The 17,009-nt window shown below is 37.3% G+C and overlaps 1 protein-coding gene across 1 annotated transcript in view; it reads right to left on the reverse strand.

Annotated features, from left to right (window-relative positions):
• Positions 1–3,126: 3,126 nt before the first annotated feature.
• Positions 3,127–17,009, reverse strand: part of GPR158 (G protein-coupled receptor 158) — a 426,460-nt gene continuing 412,577 nt past the window's right edge. The window contains exons 8-11 of the mRNA XM_058681672.1: positions 16,742–16,880; positions 11,540–11,645; positions 8,269–8,415; positions 3,127–7,538 (exon numbers count right to left, since the gene is read on the reverse strand). Coding sequence (XP_058537655.1) covers positions 6,063–7,538; positions 8,269–8,415; positions 11,540–11,645; positions 16,742–16,880 — 1,868 coding nt within the window. The 3' untranslated portion in view covers positions 3,127–6,062. The remainder of the gene's footprint in view (positions 7,539–8,268; positions 8,416–11,539; positions 11,646–16,741; positions 16,881–17,009) is intronic.

A 17,009-nucleotide genomic window follows, 5' to 3' on the forward strand; every position in this document is an offset into this window, starting at 1 on the left:
GATCCTCTGTCCCCCTCTTTCTGCCCCTCCCCTGCTCGTGTGCTCACTCTCTTTCTCTCTCAAAAATAAATAAATGTGAAAAAAATCCTAAAGTCAGTCAAATATCCAAATAGTTTGTTCAAACTATCTCATTTCTCAGAAACATCTGAATGTTTAACATCAGGATCTATTTTTATGTGGATCATCTTGTATAGATCCTGACATGCTTTATTTTTCAGAAAGTGTTCAGAAAGAGTAGCAAGTTTCTACAGCCAAATATTTACTTTTTATGAAATATGGAGATGTCTTTTACAGCTCTAACAAATTGCAAGACCAATTAGTATTCAACATTTGAGAATTTTTGTAGCTAGCTGTCGTCCAACTCCTGAATTTTTCTTTCTCTCCAAGTATATTTTAGACAATGATTAGTAATCAAAATTTGAATTGGCAAATATTTATTGAACTCCAAGAAAAGCACACTGCTTGAAATTGGGGATCTACAAATGGATCAAAAAATTCCTCACCCTCAAGGAGCCCTTAATTTGGCAGAGTATTCAGAGAAGCATGTGACTAAATTGTGAGTCAATGCAATTACAGACATAAGCAAATTCCTAAGGTAAGTATGGAAGAGGGAGGAATTCATTCTGATCTGGGGCATTAGGAAAGTGTCCCCACACAGGAAGTGGGGCATTTGTGCTGCTCCTTGAACAGGGTAAACAATGCAACATCTTGGGGTTCCTGGGTCAGTCCTGGTTTATGTTTTTGTCCAGTCACAATTGTAATACTGCAGTTGCACAATCAAAGGTTTTCTTTGGACAATACATTATATAATTGCAGTGGTACTGAAGCATACATAAGATGTTGACAGGGAAAAGAAGGAGGGAAAAGATTTTAGATGGACCAAGCAGCAAGTCAAAAGGCCTTGAGGAATAAAACCCCATGGTTTTTTAGGGGGAAAATATGCATCTTTTTTTTTTTTTTTTTAAATTTTTTTTTTCAACTTTTTTTTTTTTTATTTATTTTTGGGACAGAGAGAGACAGAGCATGAACGGGGGAGGGGCAGAGAGAGAGGGAGACACAGAATCGGAAGCAGGCTCCAGGCTCCGAGCCATCAGCCCAGAGCCTGACGCGGGGCTCGAACTCACGGACCGCGAGATCGTGACCTGGCTGAAGTCGGACGCTTAACCGACTGCGCCACCCAGGCGCCCCTGCATCTTTGTTTTATGTACTCAAAAGAGGGCATCTTCCCCCTTTTCCTATTACTGTTTGAACTGAAATGGGAGTATGTTCTAGAAGAGTATGTCCTGAACTTTTCTATTTGCATTATTTGACTTCTTTTTCTTTCCAGGAATGTTACTGTTATGCAACACAGACCCCTTTCTATATTTATCCCTCATTTTCCATTTTCATTTGATCAGTGTTATTTCTGACAAAGTACTCTTTTCACATCACAGAGAAAGAGAGGGAAGTAAAAAACCAATTCATACATTTCATCATCTGCCTTCTAACCAGCTAATATTGAATTAGAACATACAATTGTGCTTGAACTTTCCAAGCAATATATGCTACTTTCCAAGAAGCATATATTTGAAGAGAAGATAACTAAACTTTGATATTATTTCTGTTTTTATAACTATTTAAGGCAAAAAGGATGGAATTTGCTGAAATAATAAAGCAAATCTTAACCAACCTGTAGTGTTTTAGAACAACAGATTTACATTATTACTTGCATGATAAAGGCCATTTCCAATGGAAATATTTCCCTTAGGTATTTTTTAACAGAAAGTTTTAAATTTAGAACAAAGAAACAATTACTAGCATTATGCGTATATATGGAAAAATAATACAGTCGTCAACTAAGCAATTCCAACAACGGATAAGACTCTACCTTCCTTATCACATGAGAAGGGACAGGAGACTTGACTTTCATGACTTGTTAATTGCCAACTGCTTTTGTCTTAGCCCTTTAAGGTCAAAGAGCTCAAACCACTGATTCTATGTCTAAGCACAAAGAATATGTAGAATGCAGGACACACATGTCTAAAGAGATGGGGAAGGATGTTCTCAATGACTTGGTTACTGGAAAGGAGCATCTTGCTCCCTCTTCTGCCCTCTTGCCTCATCTGCTTCTCTGCTTCAGAGAGCTGCCATTCTCACATGGGAAGCTAAGTCTATACCGCAGCTCTTTTCCCAGCCTGGTTTAATATAAGGTCTCCCCACAGAATGAATTTGCTATTCTTTTCCACAGCTTTTCTTGTGGGCAGGTGACAGGAAGTCTATAGATTTTCAGAGAGGGCTTTTAAATTTTTTGAAACGATCCAAAGTGTCAATAAGCTTAGAAGGAACATTTATACTTGATATAGTTATCTACTGCTCTGATTTTCTGACCTCATATAACAACACCAATACCATTTGAAGACTCTAGTTTCAGAAAATAACCAATAAAATCGTTTCCTCTCCTCTTTAGGCCCTCACCTTCCCTTCCTTTAACTCTTCTAACTGATGTAGCTGCCTGCAGTCTCTTCCCACTTCAGTCCATTCCTGGGCTGCTCCCCAAATGATCCTTCTACATGACTTCATTATGACCCAGTTTAATGCTTTTTGATAGGTCCCAGTACTGCAGGATAAGGCTGTAGTTAATCCGAAGCATGGCGTGCAAGGCTGCGCGCAATGACTTTTCCAGGGTTACACCTCCTGTTTATACCTGATTCCTTTGCAGAATTTCAGCCTTATGAGCTTGCACTACTAAGCCTCCCCTGATTCCATGACTTAGTCAGGCTGTCCTCTGTATTACTGCAGCAGTGACTGGATACTGGACACGGGATATTGGAGCTCCTGTTCATCTAAAGATCATCACCATTGCTTAGCAAGTTGCCCATGTGTGTTCAGATAATTAAAAAAGGTAACTGAATCACTTCCCATTTAGGCAGAGCTGTCTTAAATCAAAATCACTAGTCCTAACAGGTTTTATTGGCTCCAAATGGTTACCTGTTTGAGGCCACATCTGGCTGATCACATATTTTTGTACATAAGCGTATGAGGATGTATATGCATGTGTACCAAAGCCAAAGATACACGGGATTCCTTCTCAAGTTGGTTAGGTGAAATAAATTTGATTCTTTTGATAGACACACAAATCGCCATGAATCACTTTCATATAAATATGTTTTATTGCAGAGAAGTTATTATTATTTACATGCTGTAACACATCACAACATAAATTTACCAAATATTTCATGGTGGGATGCTGTAGGTTTCAGATAATAGTTTCAGAAGAACCACAGATTAAGTGAAGAGACTTACAGCTTTTTTGACTCTACAACTCTCGGTTGCTAAATGCTAGAAGTCAAAAGGCAGTGTTTTTCAGTCCTACCTGTCACCACTTGCATGCAGAAACCTAGGAAGCAAATACAAGAGAACTGTCGAGTTTCAAATCCAAGTTGCCACCAAAGTTTACAATGGGCTGAGTTATATAATTCATGTCGTAAAGCATTTAATTCTTGCATAAAATATACAGTTCTATTAAGATTGGTATAAATCTACTTATTTATAAACCCTGGCTTAAAAACAAGGACAGGATGCAGCCTGCACATGCATTGAGAAGGACAACCTAGCAAATGTTTGTGACCTTAACAGTGTTTATTCACTTTCTTACTGTTATCGATCTATGAAAATAACCTCAAGAATTGTAGATTTAAACTTCTCTTGGTGATAAGCAATGGCAATGAAACTCTAGGAAAGACCCTAGGCACTCTCACTGATTTATGCTGGTGGAGAAAAATCTATGGACTGTAGACTGTCACTAAGGTATAATTTGGCAAGTCTTCTTTAAGCCACATCTCTAGCAGGATCATCCTGAAGTGCAATAAAAAGTCACTGATGCTTGACTGCTTATGTCTCAAAAAGCGAATAAAGTGCTCACAGACCTTGAAAATAAGTGAAACAAGCAGGTAGACCTGGCAATTCCTATCCAAGTTCACAACTATACCTTAAAGTTGTATTCCAAGGTTACTGAATACATAGGTCTTGACTGAAAAGGAAGAAAAGAAGGAAATAAATGAAGGAAATGCAGAAAAATAGAATCTCTATATCTCTTCAAACCTACCCCACCAACCTGAGTAATGCACAAAGTGAGCAAATGGGTGAGGAAGATTTATGCACAGCTTTGCAAAATGGTGACATGCTCATTGACTCCTGAATAAAAATCGTTGAGAAAATTTGATGATGAATAAAGAGAAGTCCTAGTTTCTACCTTCCACTGAGAATGATATTCCCTCAGAACAGCCCCATATCTGCCTTCCGATTCTCTTTTCTTATCTTTCATCCTCCTAGCATGTTCTCCTTGCTTCTCATTAAATGAAACGTTACTTAGGCTGGAAATGTCCTGGCCAAATAAGCCGTCGATACTCCAGCGTTTAGCAGGGAGAGAAAGGGAAGTCTGCATTCTATTTCTAAGTAATTCATCTTTAACTGAGATGAGACTGAGCTTCAGATCAGAATCTCTTCTCATGATCACATCAGTAGGGCTAAGTCAGCAGCTTAGGATTTCCATGCCAAATGATCAGCGTGGAAGGCAGTAAGTTTTACAAATTTCGCTCTGGGAGCTGTTTTGCTTTGCATATGAACCTGGCATTTTTAATTTTGAGCGAGGTGGCAATATGTAGGACTTGTAAGTTTTCCAGTGCTTGGGAGAATGAAGAGCCTGTACCACCTTACAGGCTTTGAATAAATCAGGTTATAAACCTCTTTGGGATTTAAGCCCAGCAAGTGCTACCCCTAGCTGAAGCAACGAGTAAGAGTTTATGAGAATAAGTAGTTGGAGGTAATTTAAAATATATATTCGGTATGCATAATAAAAATATATCCATACAATGATCTTGATGCTATCATAATTTTTCTCTTTAAAAAAATACTCCCTTGAAAGTGCTATCAGTAGCTCCCTTTCTGTCTGTGTTTTGAAAGGCAAATTCCCTGGCTCTGCAGGGAAGAGAATTACTGTTGTAATTCTCATGTCATTCCTAGAGTCTTCCCTTTCGGTGGTGATACTAATGTGCAGTATATTTTTCTCACTCTTAGCTTCTTCCTTACGAAATGCTGCTAAGTATGAAATACTGAAAAGAGTTAAAAGGGACAATAGATTGGAATGAAGGCGTTACCTGTCTCTGACTCTGAACAAACAATAGGTAAGTTGTCCTTTACTGAGACATATGACTAGAGTAGGACCGCTGGGTCTCAGAGTCCTAACAAGAAGTGCAAAACAAGTAACTCAACTTGTATAAAAAACCCTGATTAAGACAGTATAACAAACCATGAGGTGAAACAATAGAGTTAAATCCAAATTCACAATATATATAAACCACAGCCAGAACGAAAAGAGTTTATCATAACAGTTATGGCTTCCCAAGCCAGAGAAAGCTTACTGTACTTCAAGAATCAACTAAAGTTGATAGATAGCAGGTAATCTGTAACTTGCGAGAACAATTGAGTAGCTGCAGATTGCATAAATGTGTTGTGTCACATAATATCAAAGTTATTTGCAAAAGTTATACAACCTGGAATGCTTGAATATGAGACACAACCATGTACTGAAACATACATTTATAAGAAAATGAGAGCAATCGTTAATATAAAAGGTATTTTTGGGATGCATTAAGTTAGCAGTGCTATCAAGGTTAAATAGGTAAAGTAAGTTCAGTTAGCTACTTAGAATTTCGGTCGTATATGTCTATACCTTCTTCTTCTTTGCACAATCTCATACTGTGTCTTCTGGTTTGCCTTGCTTAGGATCTTCAAAGGGCCATGGGTAAATACTGATCAGGGGCAGACAGTGAGGGCTACTCTCCCTACATGCCGAAATGTAAGGATTCTCCTCATGTCCTCAGGGGAAAGACTTCTCTAGGCCAGTCTAATTCCTCCATTGTGATGTTGCTCTGCCCTCCAGGTCTTCTTCTGCCCTCGTCTTTCCCCTTTCCCTTGACTGACGAATATTCTTTGGGAATTTCTATCTTCTGTGGAATTCAGGGTTTCTTCCTTCTTCTCCTTTTCTTTCTGGGGATGCTACACCCACAAGTATCCCAGACCTCTTATTTCCGAGGCCCTGCTATCTTATTTGCACTTAAAGTGGAAGAGGCAGCAGGTAAAGCACTTCTTTCAGCATTTGGTAGATCTGGGGTCTCAAACTCCCAAGGACACACCTCAGCTCGCGATGTTAAAGGTTGCTGAAAGTTATTACTTGAGTTATAGGAGCCAGGCACATTTTCCTCAGGGGAAGATGTTTTTTGTTCCTGGTCTCCCATTTGGTTGAGATTTCCATTCTCTACTTTTGATGCTACAGCTCTGGGGGGCAGCTCTTCAGATTGCCCAGCACACACGTTTATCGCATAACGCTGACCGCCATTCTCATCGTTAGCCCTCCCTGGGGGAACCTGAGTCTTGGAAATCAAATTCTTCTCATCTTCCAAAACGGGCTGACCTTGGCTCTCCCAAGGGCATACCTCAGCCTTGTCTATGCTCTTCTGATTGGTTTGCTGACATAGTTCAGCTGCCTTAGGCTTCTGATGAGATTTTTCCTTTAAGGAAAAAGTTGGGTTTTTCTCCATTTCAGAAGCTGCAATAGATACGTGTTTTTGAACTTTTGATTCTGAAGGCACGGGACCAGGGGCCAGGTCATAAATCTCCCAAGGGCACACTTCCCCTATGTCAAAGTTGTTCTTCATCTGGGTGGTGCCTGGGCTCATCTCAGAATTGGCAGTGGACGGGTTGACCCTTTGTTGCTTCATAATCCCAGATTTCTGAGGTTTTCTTGGCTCCTCCAAACGACTGGAGTTTGGGGGGGCAGAATCTTTAGTCTCTGCATTATCTGAATTTGAGTATTTTCTGTTTGCTTCTTTATCTTTTGGCAGAGGTTTCTGGGAGTTAGCACGTTCTTCCAGGCCTGATGTTTGGGTTTTCCCAGCTAATCCAAGAGTCTTCTCCTTGGCACTTGCTATGACACTGAGAGACTTTTGTAACATGGATGTTCGTGGGTGCCCCTGCTTCTTCTCTGAGCTGAGATTGTGAGCACTTGCTGACTTACACACCAAAGGCACAGACTCTGTGGACTCGGCCTCACTGTTTTCTTTCAGTTTTTGTGTCAATTTTTTACTTGACAGAGACTCCAGTGTGGAATGTTCTGTAGACTCCTCTTCTTGGCTTTCCCCCGGTAAACTGTTGGACTCTTCTGTGTGCTCCCTCACATGATCGTAAGTGCTGTGGGATTTCTTCAGTGAGAAGACTCGGTTTTTCAGGGACTCCTCCTTGGGCTTCCCGGTGTTACCTGAAGACTCTTGCGGATTCTTCCTGACCAGGGCAGTGCTTTTGGCTGTGCTGTGGTCTGTGACTTCCTTGTCCTCTTTGGAACACTGCCTGCTGACCGTCTCTGGGATCTCGGTGATACGCCTCATGATTGAACGGCCTAAGCCCTTCTTGGAGCACCGCTTTTTCTGGAGGTGGGGGTTATTTGTAATCATCTTCTTCCTCTTATATATTTCCAACTGGGCATAGAGTTTCTTCAGCTCATCCTGCCAGAACAAGAGCAAATTCACAGAGATGTGGAACTTAGTGATTTAGCAAGATAATATTACTAAATGTAATTTGAGGTTTATTAATTTGCATTCTGTTTCACATAGCATTTGAACTTTAAGACCTGAACACATGCATTTTACCCTTGTTTCATGGAGCAAGCCCTTGGGACTTACGAGTTATGTGTGCCGGACTCAACTAGGATCACAATAAAAACACAGCGTATTATCTACCGATAAGCCATACCCCTAAATGATATTGGAAGCATCATGTAGCCATTGATAAAATTACACCTAGTGGTAGATCAGATCTAGGGGACAACAGACCATCAGTTACTGAAAGCATCTTCTTACTCCAAATGCTGATATGTTGTCACAGATTATTCTCAGTAACCCATTCTCTCTGCTCACAGATCTGCCTTTCCATCAGCAAAATGTCATAAACGGTATTAGGGGACCAGTGTAACCAGTTCATCATTATGGCTGCCAATAAAAGTCAGCTGAGACTATCAAGATTGGCCTGTAGAATTTCTACCATGATAAATGTTTTACACCTGAATTAACTCTCCCTTCGATGTCTTTGGTTCTTACAAAAACACACATTCCCCTTCTCTTTTTCTCTCTGACTCACACATGCATACAGATGAGCATACACATACATCAGCCCACATGGGCTTGCCTATATAAATGGGGTTAATCTGAAATAAGAAAGATGAAATACTGGTATTACCCGAATGTCTTCTGGGTCTAAGCTGTGCTCACTCCATGCTGAATTGATACTGCTGTTCAAGTAGGATCCAGACCGGCCCATGTCTAGCTCATCTTCATATGCTTCTGTAGCAATGTCATCTCGTGGGTTATTGCTTGAATGTGAAAACTGCAATAGATACTCAATATGAGCTGTAGACATTAGCCCACTATAAGGCAGAGCATAATAATTTTCTAAAGGTTCTAATGTTCATATCATCTCTTCGGCTTAGAAGTCTTCACAAAAGATCTGCTGCTATGTTTGTGTTTTGCTTTCCATGTTACACGCTATAGCTCTTAGGCAATATTAATAAGTGGTTCCTTCTCTGACTACCATTTTCTTCCTTGTCTTTTCTCCAGGCTCCCAGTGTTCACTTACGCTACTCCTCTTCCATTATATTTGCATTTTGAAAATGAAAATAGGTAGAAAAACCCAAACAAATGTTTTCCAAGAGTAGCAATTTAAACTCCCCGGCAGTTGGATGGAAATATTTTTTGAGCAGTAGGGTCTACCTTGTGTTTGTCGTTTTGTTTCAAATAGGGGACACTGTATTTCATCTAAGGGCACAAGTGGCTCTGATCACAGACAGTGACTTTCTGTCTACTCCACTTAGCTTCAAAAAAGTTGCTTCCAAGACTCAGGGGACAAGGGATCTGAATTCCAACCTCAACTGTGTTGACAGTGATATCTTGAACAAATCGTGGAACCTCTCTGGAGCACAGAGCCCTCTCAGCCTAAAGTGATGATATCTAACTTTAAAAGTCAGAGATTCACTGAACTTACAGAATTTTTTCTCAAGCTCATTATTCTCAAGTTCCTCCTTCACCGAACATTTTGAGGTATTTTTATTATTTTCATGTGGCCTTTTGATATTTTTCAGTTTCACTACTCTTGCTATCTCTATTCTTTTGCAAATAGAGACATGAAGAAGAATGAATTGGGTAAATGATGGAAAGCAGAGAGACTCAAAACAATCCAGCCACTTCACACAATATATAAACTAAGTGACTATTCTATGAAAATTGAGAGAAAGGCTTAGGGAAATGAGTTCTCTTCTCACAGCTTGTCATCAGCTCAAATACTCCTTTAAAAAATTAACAGATCACCCTTTGATGATACAGAGCAATTTCAATGTCAATACTTGTTAAAATATTTATGTGGGTCGGTGAACATCAATATAAGATAACAATGTGAAATGGCAATTCTCTACTTAAGGAACTGTGAAGGTTTTGTTATAGGGACTGGTTGAGAAACCACAGAAATGGGTGAATCTTGCCTTCACTCTTCTACTTATGTTTGTGGTTCCCACATGTGTCAGGAACTTAAGGCCATAAAGATTAATAAAACACAGTCCCTATCCTTCCAAATCTCACAAGCTACTAGTGAATCACTGAGAGGTTATTGATAAGAATGGACTTGTTTTTGTCAAGCACAGTCTTAGAGGTGACCATGAGTTTAAGAAACAGTTACTTGTCAGATATTGTCCATTTTCTACTGCATTATATTTCCTTATATCCATCTAAAATAATATTTGAAATATTTATCTTATCTTTTCTGTTTCCCCCTTCTCCAGAACATAAGTACCACAAGAGCACATATGTTATCTGTTCATTACTCTTATTCTAGTACATAGACCAGTGCTTGGCAAAGCCCCTCAACGATTTTTTTTGTAGTTATCTGAAGTCGATATATAATTCATATACCATGAAATTCTCAATTTCAAATCATACAATTGAATGATTTTTGGTATATTCACAGGGCTGTGCAACCATCACCACTATCTAATTCCGGAATATTCTCATCACCTCCAAAAGAATCTTGAACCCAGTAGGCAGTCACTTCCATAACCCTTCTTCCCTAGCTAGTGGCAACCACCAATCTACTTTCTGTCTCCATGGAGTTGCCTGTCCTGGACATTTCATAGAAATGGAATCATGCAACCGTTTGTATCTAGCTTCTTGCACTTGGCATAATGTTTTCAAGGCCTGTACAAGTTGTAGCGTGTATCAGTGCTTTATTCCTTCTTATTGCTAAACAGTATTCCATTGTATAGATACACCACATTTTGTTTATACATTTATCAGTTGATGGACATGTGGGTTGTTTCCACTTTTTAGCTGTTATGGATAGTGCTGCTAGGAACATTCATGTACAAATTTTTGTATGAACACGTGTTTTCAATTCTTACAACTGAATAAATAGCCTGAGTATACAGTATATCCATCTAATAAAAATGTAATCATATAATGGAAAGTATGAAAATGGATAGGATAAACTGCAGTAACAGACTAGCCCATGGAAACTGTGGCTGTTTGGTATAATTCAAGTAAGGAAGAAAGTAGGCATTTGGCTCTGTTTACATTTGTTTGGGCTTTCAGTCAGGCTGAATTTCATTTAGTGTTTTGGTTAATTGTGAGAGGAGGTAAAGCCTGGAGTGAATGATAAGAAATCACAATTCTTGTCTCAACCATGCTAATAATATATCGTGTGCCACTTACACAGATACATAGTGTCCTAATATTTTGTTTTTCCATGGGCAAAAGAGGAAAATAATAATAATGCTCTAACTTGTATGTTATTCTCCCACACTCTGCGATCATATTATTTCACTGTAAGCAGCTTTATGGCTATCATGTCCTAGATGAGGAAACTGAAACTCAGAGAGATGAAAGTCTTAGCTAATGACTCCCTACTGTATAACTAGTGGGGGCGGAACACATATTGATAATTCCCCCCACTTCAGTATGCTGTCTAGATAAATCTTTGTCAGCCCATCTTTATTAAGCAGGATTCTTCTATACACAACAGTATAATTATTTATTTCTATTTATATAAAAATTTTCTGAATGTTTGCAATACAATGCTTCTTGAATATCAATCCAAACAAGAGGACTCTTAGAAGAGGCTAATTCTTTTCAAAAAATAATTTTGATGTTATAACTACAGTCAAAAGCCATCTTGAGCCCATAATTAAAACATAACTGTGTATCAAAATATTTGAAAAAGAACTGAACCAGATGATGGGTTTTGTAAAAATTGAAGCATTTAATAATTATATAGGCTATTTAATAAGTTCCAAAAGAAAAGAGACATCTAGTTCCCTGAGGAGAGAGCTTTAAAATTATTTTAGAGCGTCAAGCAAATCTCCACACTTCCCTTGGCCTATATGCCAGATATTTTTTTAAAGGAGAAACAACTCCATGCTTATTTAAAATAATTGTCTTGCAAGAGAAAAGTAATGTTAAAGGAGTACCTTTGGAATCAAAAGCAACCCAATGGTGACTGTCACAGTCAAATGAGTATGTGCAAAATACAGCATTAGCATCCAGTCAGACTGAAGTCTTGAGGCAAGAACGAATCTGAAATGAGAATTCACCAAGTTAGTAATCCAACAAGATCTCTATTTAAAACCCTAGGATACTTGGAAACTTTTTTCCTTGGTGTATTTTAAAAAAACAAGCAAGCATGGAAACAGTTGTATTGCTGTTTCTATGGCATATATTGTCATCACAGAAGAATAAGGCTCAAAGTGACTGCAATTGGATAAAGATATGAACTCTTTATTATTTATTATTTTAAGTTATTAGTAAGAAAGACAGCATATAGATATATAATGTGCTAATCATTTCCTGGAATTATTATTTTGTATGTAAACTGAATGTCTTAAAATTAAAGCAACGGACAGTTATGAATTCAAAAGAAGAATGGGCTTACAAACTGGTGACTTCAGGAAAATTTGGAATATGAGACACATCCAAATAACTCTTGATTCTAATTCTCTACATTTGAAAACATTAATCAAGAAAAAAAATAAGAAAAAAAAAGGTAGGTAATTATCTGTCTTTGTGAATGACCTCAAAGGCTTCAATGATGAACAATGTAATGGAAAAATGAATATACTAATGGTTTGTAAAATGCCTCTTCTAAAATAAAAAATTTAGTTATTGTAAAGTATCAAACTGTTTTATGATAATTTAAAATGCCATATTTAAAATCATATCTTGCTGAGTAATTTATAAAGTTGTGTTCTAGGAGAGTTTGCAGGAAACTTGTATAGGAAAACTTCAGTATTGAGATCTACTCTGGTAATTGCTGGAATATTTTCATAAATCATTAGGTATATGTACAAACAAACTCATGTTTTAAGGACTCATTCTTTTGCAGAAGCCAGATGTTGCTTTTATCAAGGTCCTTTGCAATTATATTTTTCTTTTAATTTTTTCCCATCTACTGTTTATCCACGAAAAGCTAAATACGAGATTTTACTGCATTTGGAATTAGACAATCAGCATTTTGATTCAGTGATATACATCATCAAATTTAAAAAGCTTATATCTTAAGACAATGCTTATGAAAATTAACATATATAATGTTATATAAACATATATGAATCTAAACATAGAAGAAACTAATTTTATATCTTTTACTAAGTAAATTAGTATTATTTATACTCAGAATTTCCACTAAGTGGATTTCTTCCTCATTTGTACCTCTATCCTATCCCCCACTCCCCCAAATATCAAGTTTCTCACCCCCTCTCCCTCAAATATCAAGTTAAAATGGAGGCTCAAGAGTTGTCCAAAATGGAGAGGTAGTTTCCCCTGTGTTTGGAGACATAGACAAAATTGACTTACAATACATGCATAGAAGTACAGAAAACTCACGATAGCTCACACATTACTAAACAGGATTTTATGAATTAACATCTTCTCTAATTCCTTTGTCAGAAAAGTGGCTTTATACCTGCCTTGGATATGATTAAATGAATATCCACTTTGTTCAGGGATTAGATATTTTTTGACAGAGTCTCTGTAGGGTCAGGTGAGATTTTTTTTTTTTCTTTTTTAAAGCAGTGAAATAGGATCATCATCCTCAGTAACAAGTTACAGTATCTGAAGCATAGAAGCAATATAAAATGTGGCCTGGAAAATGATCTCATCCCAAACTGCTGGGGCCATTTCCAGTTCTGGAGCAGACAGTTGTATGGAAGGGGATGGGTCTATAGTCCACAGGCTCACGCACTGGGGATTCCTATTCAAATGCCAGTGAACATTATGAATGCCAGTGAATGCAAGTGAATGTTAGCCTGACAGTATCTGGAAGGAACAATGCTTACATGTATTTTAAATTAAAATGGTGAGTCTCCCAAAAAGTAATTTTGAAGTACTGTATACGAACATCAATCTTCCCTAAATTAACCAGCTTTTAAATACTGCTGGGCTTGTTAGGTTGCAATTCTGACTAGAACGATCTTAAGAAAAATTGGGTTTTGCAGTCATTTTAAAGATTGGTTTTCTTTGAAAGACTATTTCAGCTCCTAAAAAAATAGATCTAACAGTCAGGACCATAGAAATATTCAAAAATACAAGTTAGGAAGAAAAGCAAACCTTTTAAAATCTCGCACTTTCCCAAAGCTCTGCTTTATGCTTAGTGAAGGATTATAGAACAGACTAAGCAAAATGCCTTCTGCATTATGAGACTGCCGGACTTAATCCTTTTAGTTTATTTGTTTAATCTGGCAATTTGATGAGAATAAAAGTAAATCTGTATATAAATATTCAGTTATAGCTTTACATATTTATGTATGTATATATACATACATACATACATACATACATACAGTTATGTATGTATAATTTTATATTTTAAGCAAATAAGAAAGAACAGGTATTTCCTATTGATAGAGAATATCTTTGCTGATGTTGGATGCCTTATTTAATATTATTTGATTCTATTAAAAAATTACAAGATGAACCCAGTTTATTTAAATTATTACGTTCTTGTTTCTTATTCTTGGACTTTACCAACATTGGAATCATAGCATGTACAAATTCAGTCCACATGTAAATAAGAAATTGTATATACTTGACTCCTTTAATTATTACTGCCTATTACTTGCTTCTTGCTCATCTCCCTAAAGTCAGTGTTCTGTAGATTTAGTGTGTCAAACTATAATTCTATCCTTGGCTGTTTATGACCATACAAGTTAAATTTCTGAGAAAGTAGCTAATATATACTACGATTCTTTGAAGCCAATATGCTACAATCTAATTGAAAGGTAAGTTAAATTTGGAACTTAAAATGTAGGGCTTCCCACGCAGGTGTTCTTAGGCTTTCCTAAGAAAATACCAAGGCCTACCAAGGCTGGTCACCCTGCTGCCATTGGAAGTCCTCCCTGTTCAAAACTTATAGGGGACTACATAGTTGTCTGGAAGAAAATTGATCTTGTGAGCATGGCATGTCTAACACCAAATCTACTAGGTTCAACAGGAACAATTCAGTCAGCACTTGTGTCTATGTGCACCCAGCTCATCATTTACATGGCTCATCTGGCTAGGCTAATGGGTTGTTTGGGACTCTGTAGGAAAGACCTAAGCAAAGTAAGAAAGCTAATTTTGTTTTAAAGCAAGCTCGATGCCCAATGTGGGGCTTGAACTCATGACCTTCAGATCAAAAGTCGCATGCTCCCTGATTGAGCCAGCCAGGCTCCCAAGAAAATTATTTTCAGTGAATATTTAGCATGTGTTTCCTAATATGTTAACAGTGCTTATCACTTTTGGGTGGTTGGATTAGGGAGTTTATTTTTTATCATTTTATGATTTATCTGTAATAACCACCTATTGCCTTCTTAAGAATTTTTTTTTTTAAGTTCATTTAAAAAGTGCTTTACCTTGCCCACTGCTGAAAAGACTTGGACCAGTTGAGAGTTTAAAATCCATTGAAAAAATAAATCAATAAAATCAATCAATCAATCAATCAAATCCATTGAAAAAACATTTAACGATGAAAATTGAAAAGAATAAATCTTCAAGTAGAAAAGGATAAGAATCAATTTAGGCAACTGCTTTAAACAGATTTAATTTCTTGGGCAATTTGGTTCTAAGAAATACAGCAGCTGATTGTAGGGCAAAAGTAGGAAGGCCTTTGCATGACATGGTCACATTCTGGCAACAGAAGACATTTAAACTCATCTGCAATAAGCCTCTTGGTATGCTTAGAACTCTGCAATTGGTTCGTTTATATAACATTTAACTTATAAATGGTTCTAGAGAAGCATGTTTGTTATACCTTGAAACATATGTGTTTGATATCCTGGACACAAAAAACAAAAATGCAACTTTTCTTGGGAGATGGTTTGGGAGACCTGTGAAGACTTTGGGGCTCCGCCCATGGCAGAGTCCTCTCTGGTGCTCACTACACTGTGCACCGAGGACACCTCCTCTCGTGTCCTCCAGCTTTAGTCTAAATAGGATCAAGAGAGACTTCTTTTTGCCCAGTTATAATATCATATTTTGCTTCTCATCTTTCCTTCCTCTTCTCGCTTTCTCTTTTCTCTCTCTTTTGAGAGGGGTCAAGACAAAGCAAAGAGGCAAATTCCCTGGATTCCTAGCCCTTTGATGGAGGCTCCAAGATGATCAAATCATAAATACCCCCTATCTTACTTAAAAGATAAAAAGTATAGGTGTGTCTAAGGCTCAACTGCTCTCTGCCATCATCTGTTCCTAGAAGTGCAAGATATAATTTTATGATTATTGACTAAAGTGAGAAATGATAAATATCTTCCAAAACTTCCACAGATCCACACCTTCCCACTCTGACTCCCACTATTATTAATGTTTTTCCACTGAGGGAAATGGCTGAATATTTAAAGTCTCTCATTGCATTATTAAGTACGTCCTAACTTTTAATATATGTCGAGCAAGTGAATGACATCTTTTTTGTTACTTTTGAAATTATAGGATTTCCTTTTTTGTTCTCACTGAGGTTTTCATTTCATTTTCAGATAGGCATAAATTCGCAGAAGATAAGTCACACATATTTCATTTTGTTCACTTATCATTAGCCCCTTTCTTCCTCCTTTGTACTCACCGAGTACAGAAATATAGGGGATACCAAAAAATGGAGGGCCAGGCATACATGCGTACAATAGAAGGTCACTGCTAAACCCCATTGCACACAAAACTCTAGTCCTTGGGTTGGAATGGTTTTTTAGTTTTGAATTCAGCAGAATAAATACACATAAATTGTCTATCTGAATATTGATTTTAAAAGCGTAACCCCATGTATTAAACATGAATGGAAACACAGATAATTTATTATATCAACTTTATGATGTATGCATGTGTAGCTTTATATCTTCAGAACAAAAAGTATTACATATCATAACAATATTCAATGACATTCCTATAAGTGGTTTGATAGAATACAATAATACAGAGTAATTAACCTTCAAGATAAAGGTAGTAACAAAACATCAGCAGGAACTAAGAACAGTTAAAAAAAACAAAACCCTACATTCATTTGCCATTTCTGTGACAAAGAAATTAGTCAGCTTAAAAACATTATCCTTCCTGAATCTTTCCATGATGCATTTTACCCAATTTTGCTATTTAAATCAAACCACAACACATCGGAGAAATAAAACAGTTATTTGCTAGCTCTATAGAGCACTTGCCTAATTGTATGGAATATAGCAGAGATAATGAGCTCATTGTGAACTGCGACAGCCATATAGCGTGGCTCATGAAATGCTGATGGGACTGTCCGCACTGCATAGCAGAGATAAACACCCCACAAGAGGAATAAAAATTCAGCTGTGAAAAGAACAACAACAAAGAAAAGAACAATTTTCCATTAGTTTTATAGGTGAATAAAAATGCAAATTTTAAGTGCTTTAGCATGCATTTTGTGTCTATTACAGAAACATAAGTTTAGCTAGAAGT

The sequence above is a fragment of the Neofelis nebulosa genome, chromosome 8, assembly GCF_028018385.1.
Source record: "Neofelis nebulosa isolate mNeoNeb1 chromosome 8, mNeoNeb1.pri, whole genome shotgun sequence".
Lineage (NCBI taxonomy): Eukaryota > Metazoa > Chordata > Mammalia > Carnivora > Felidae > Neofelis > Neofelis nebulosa.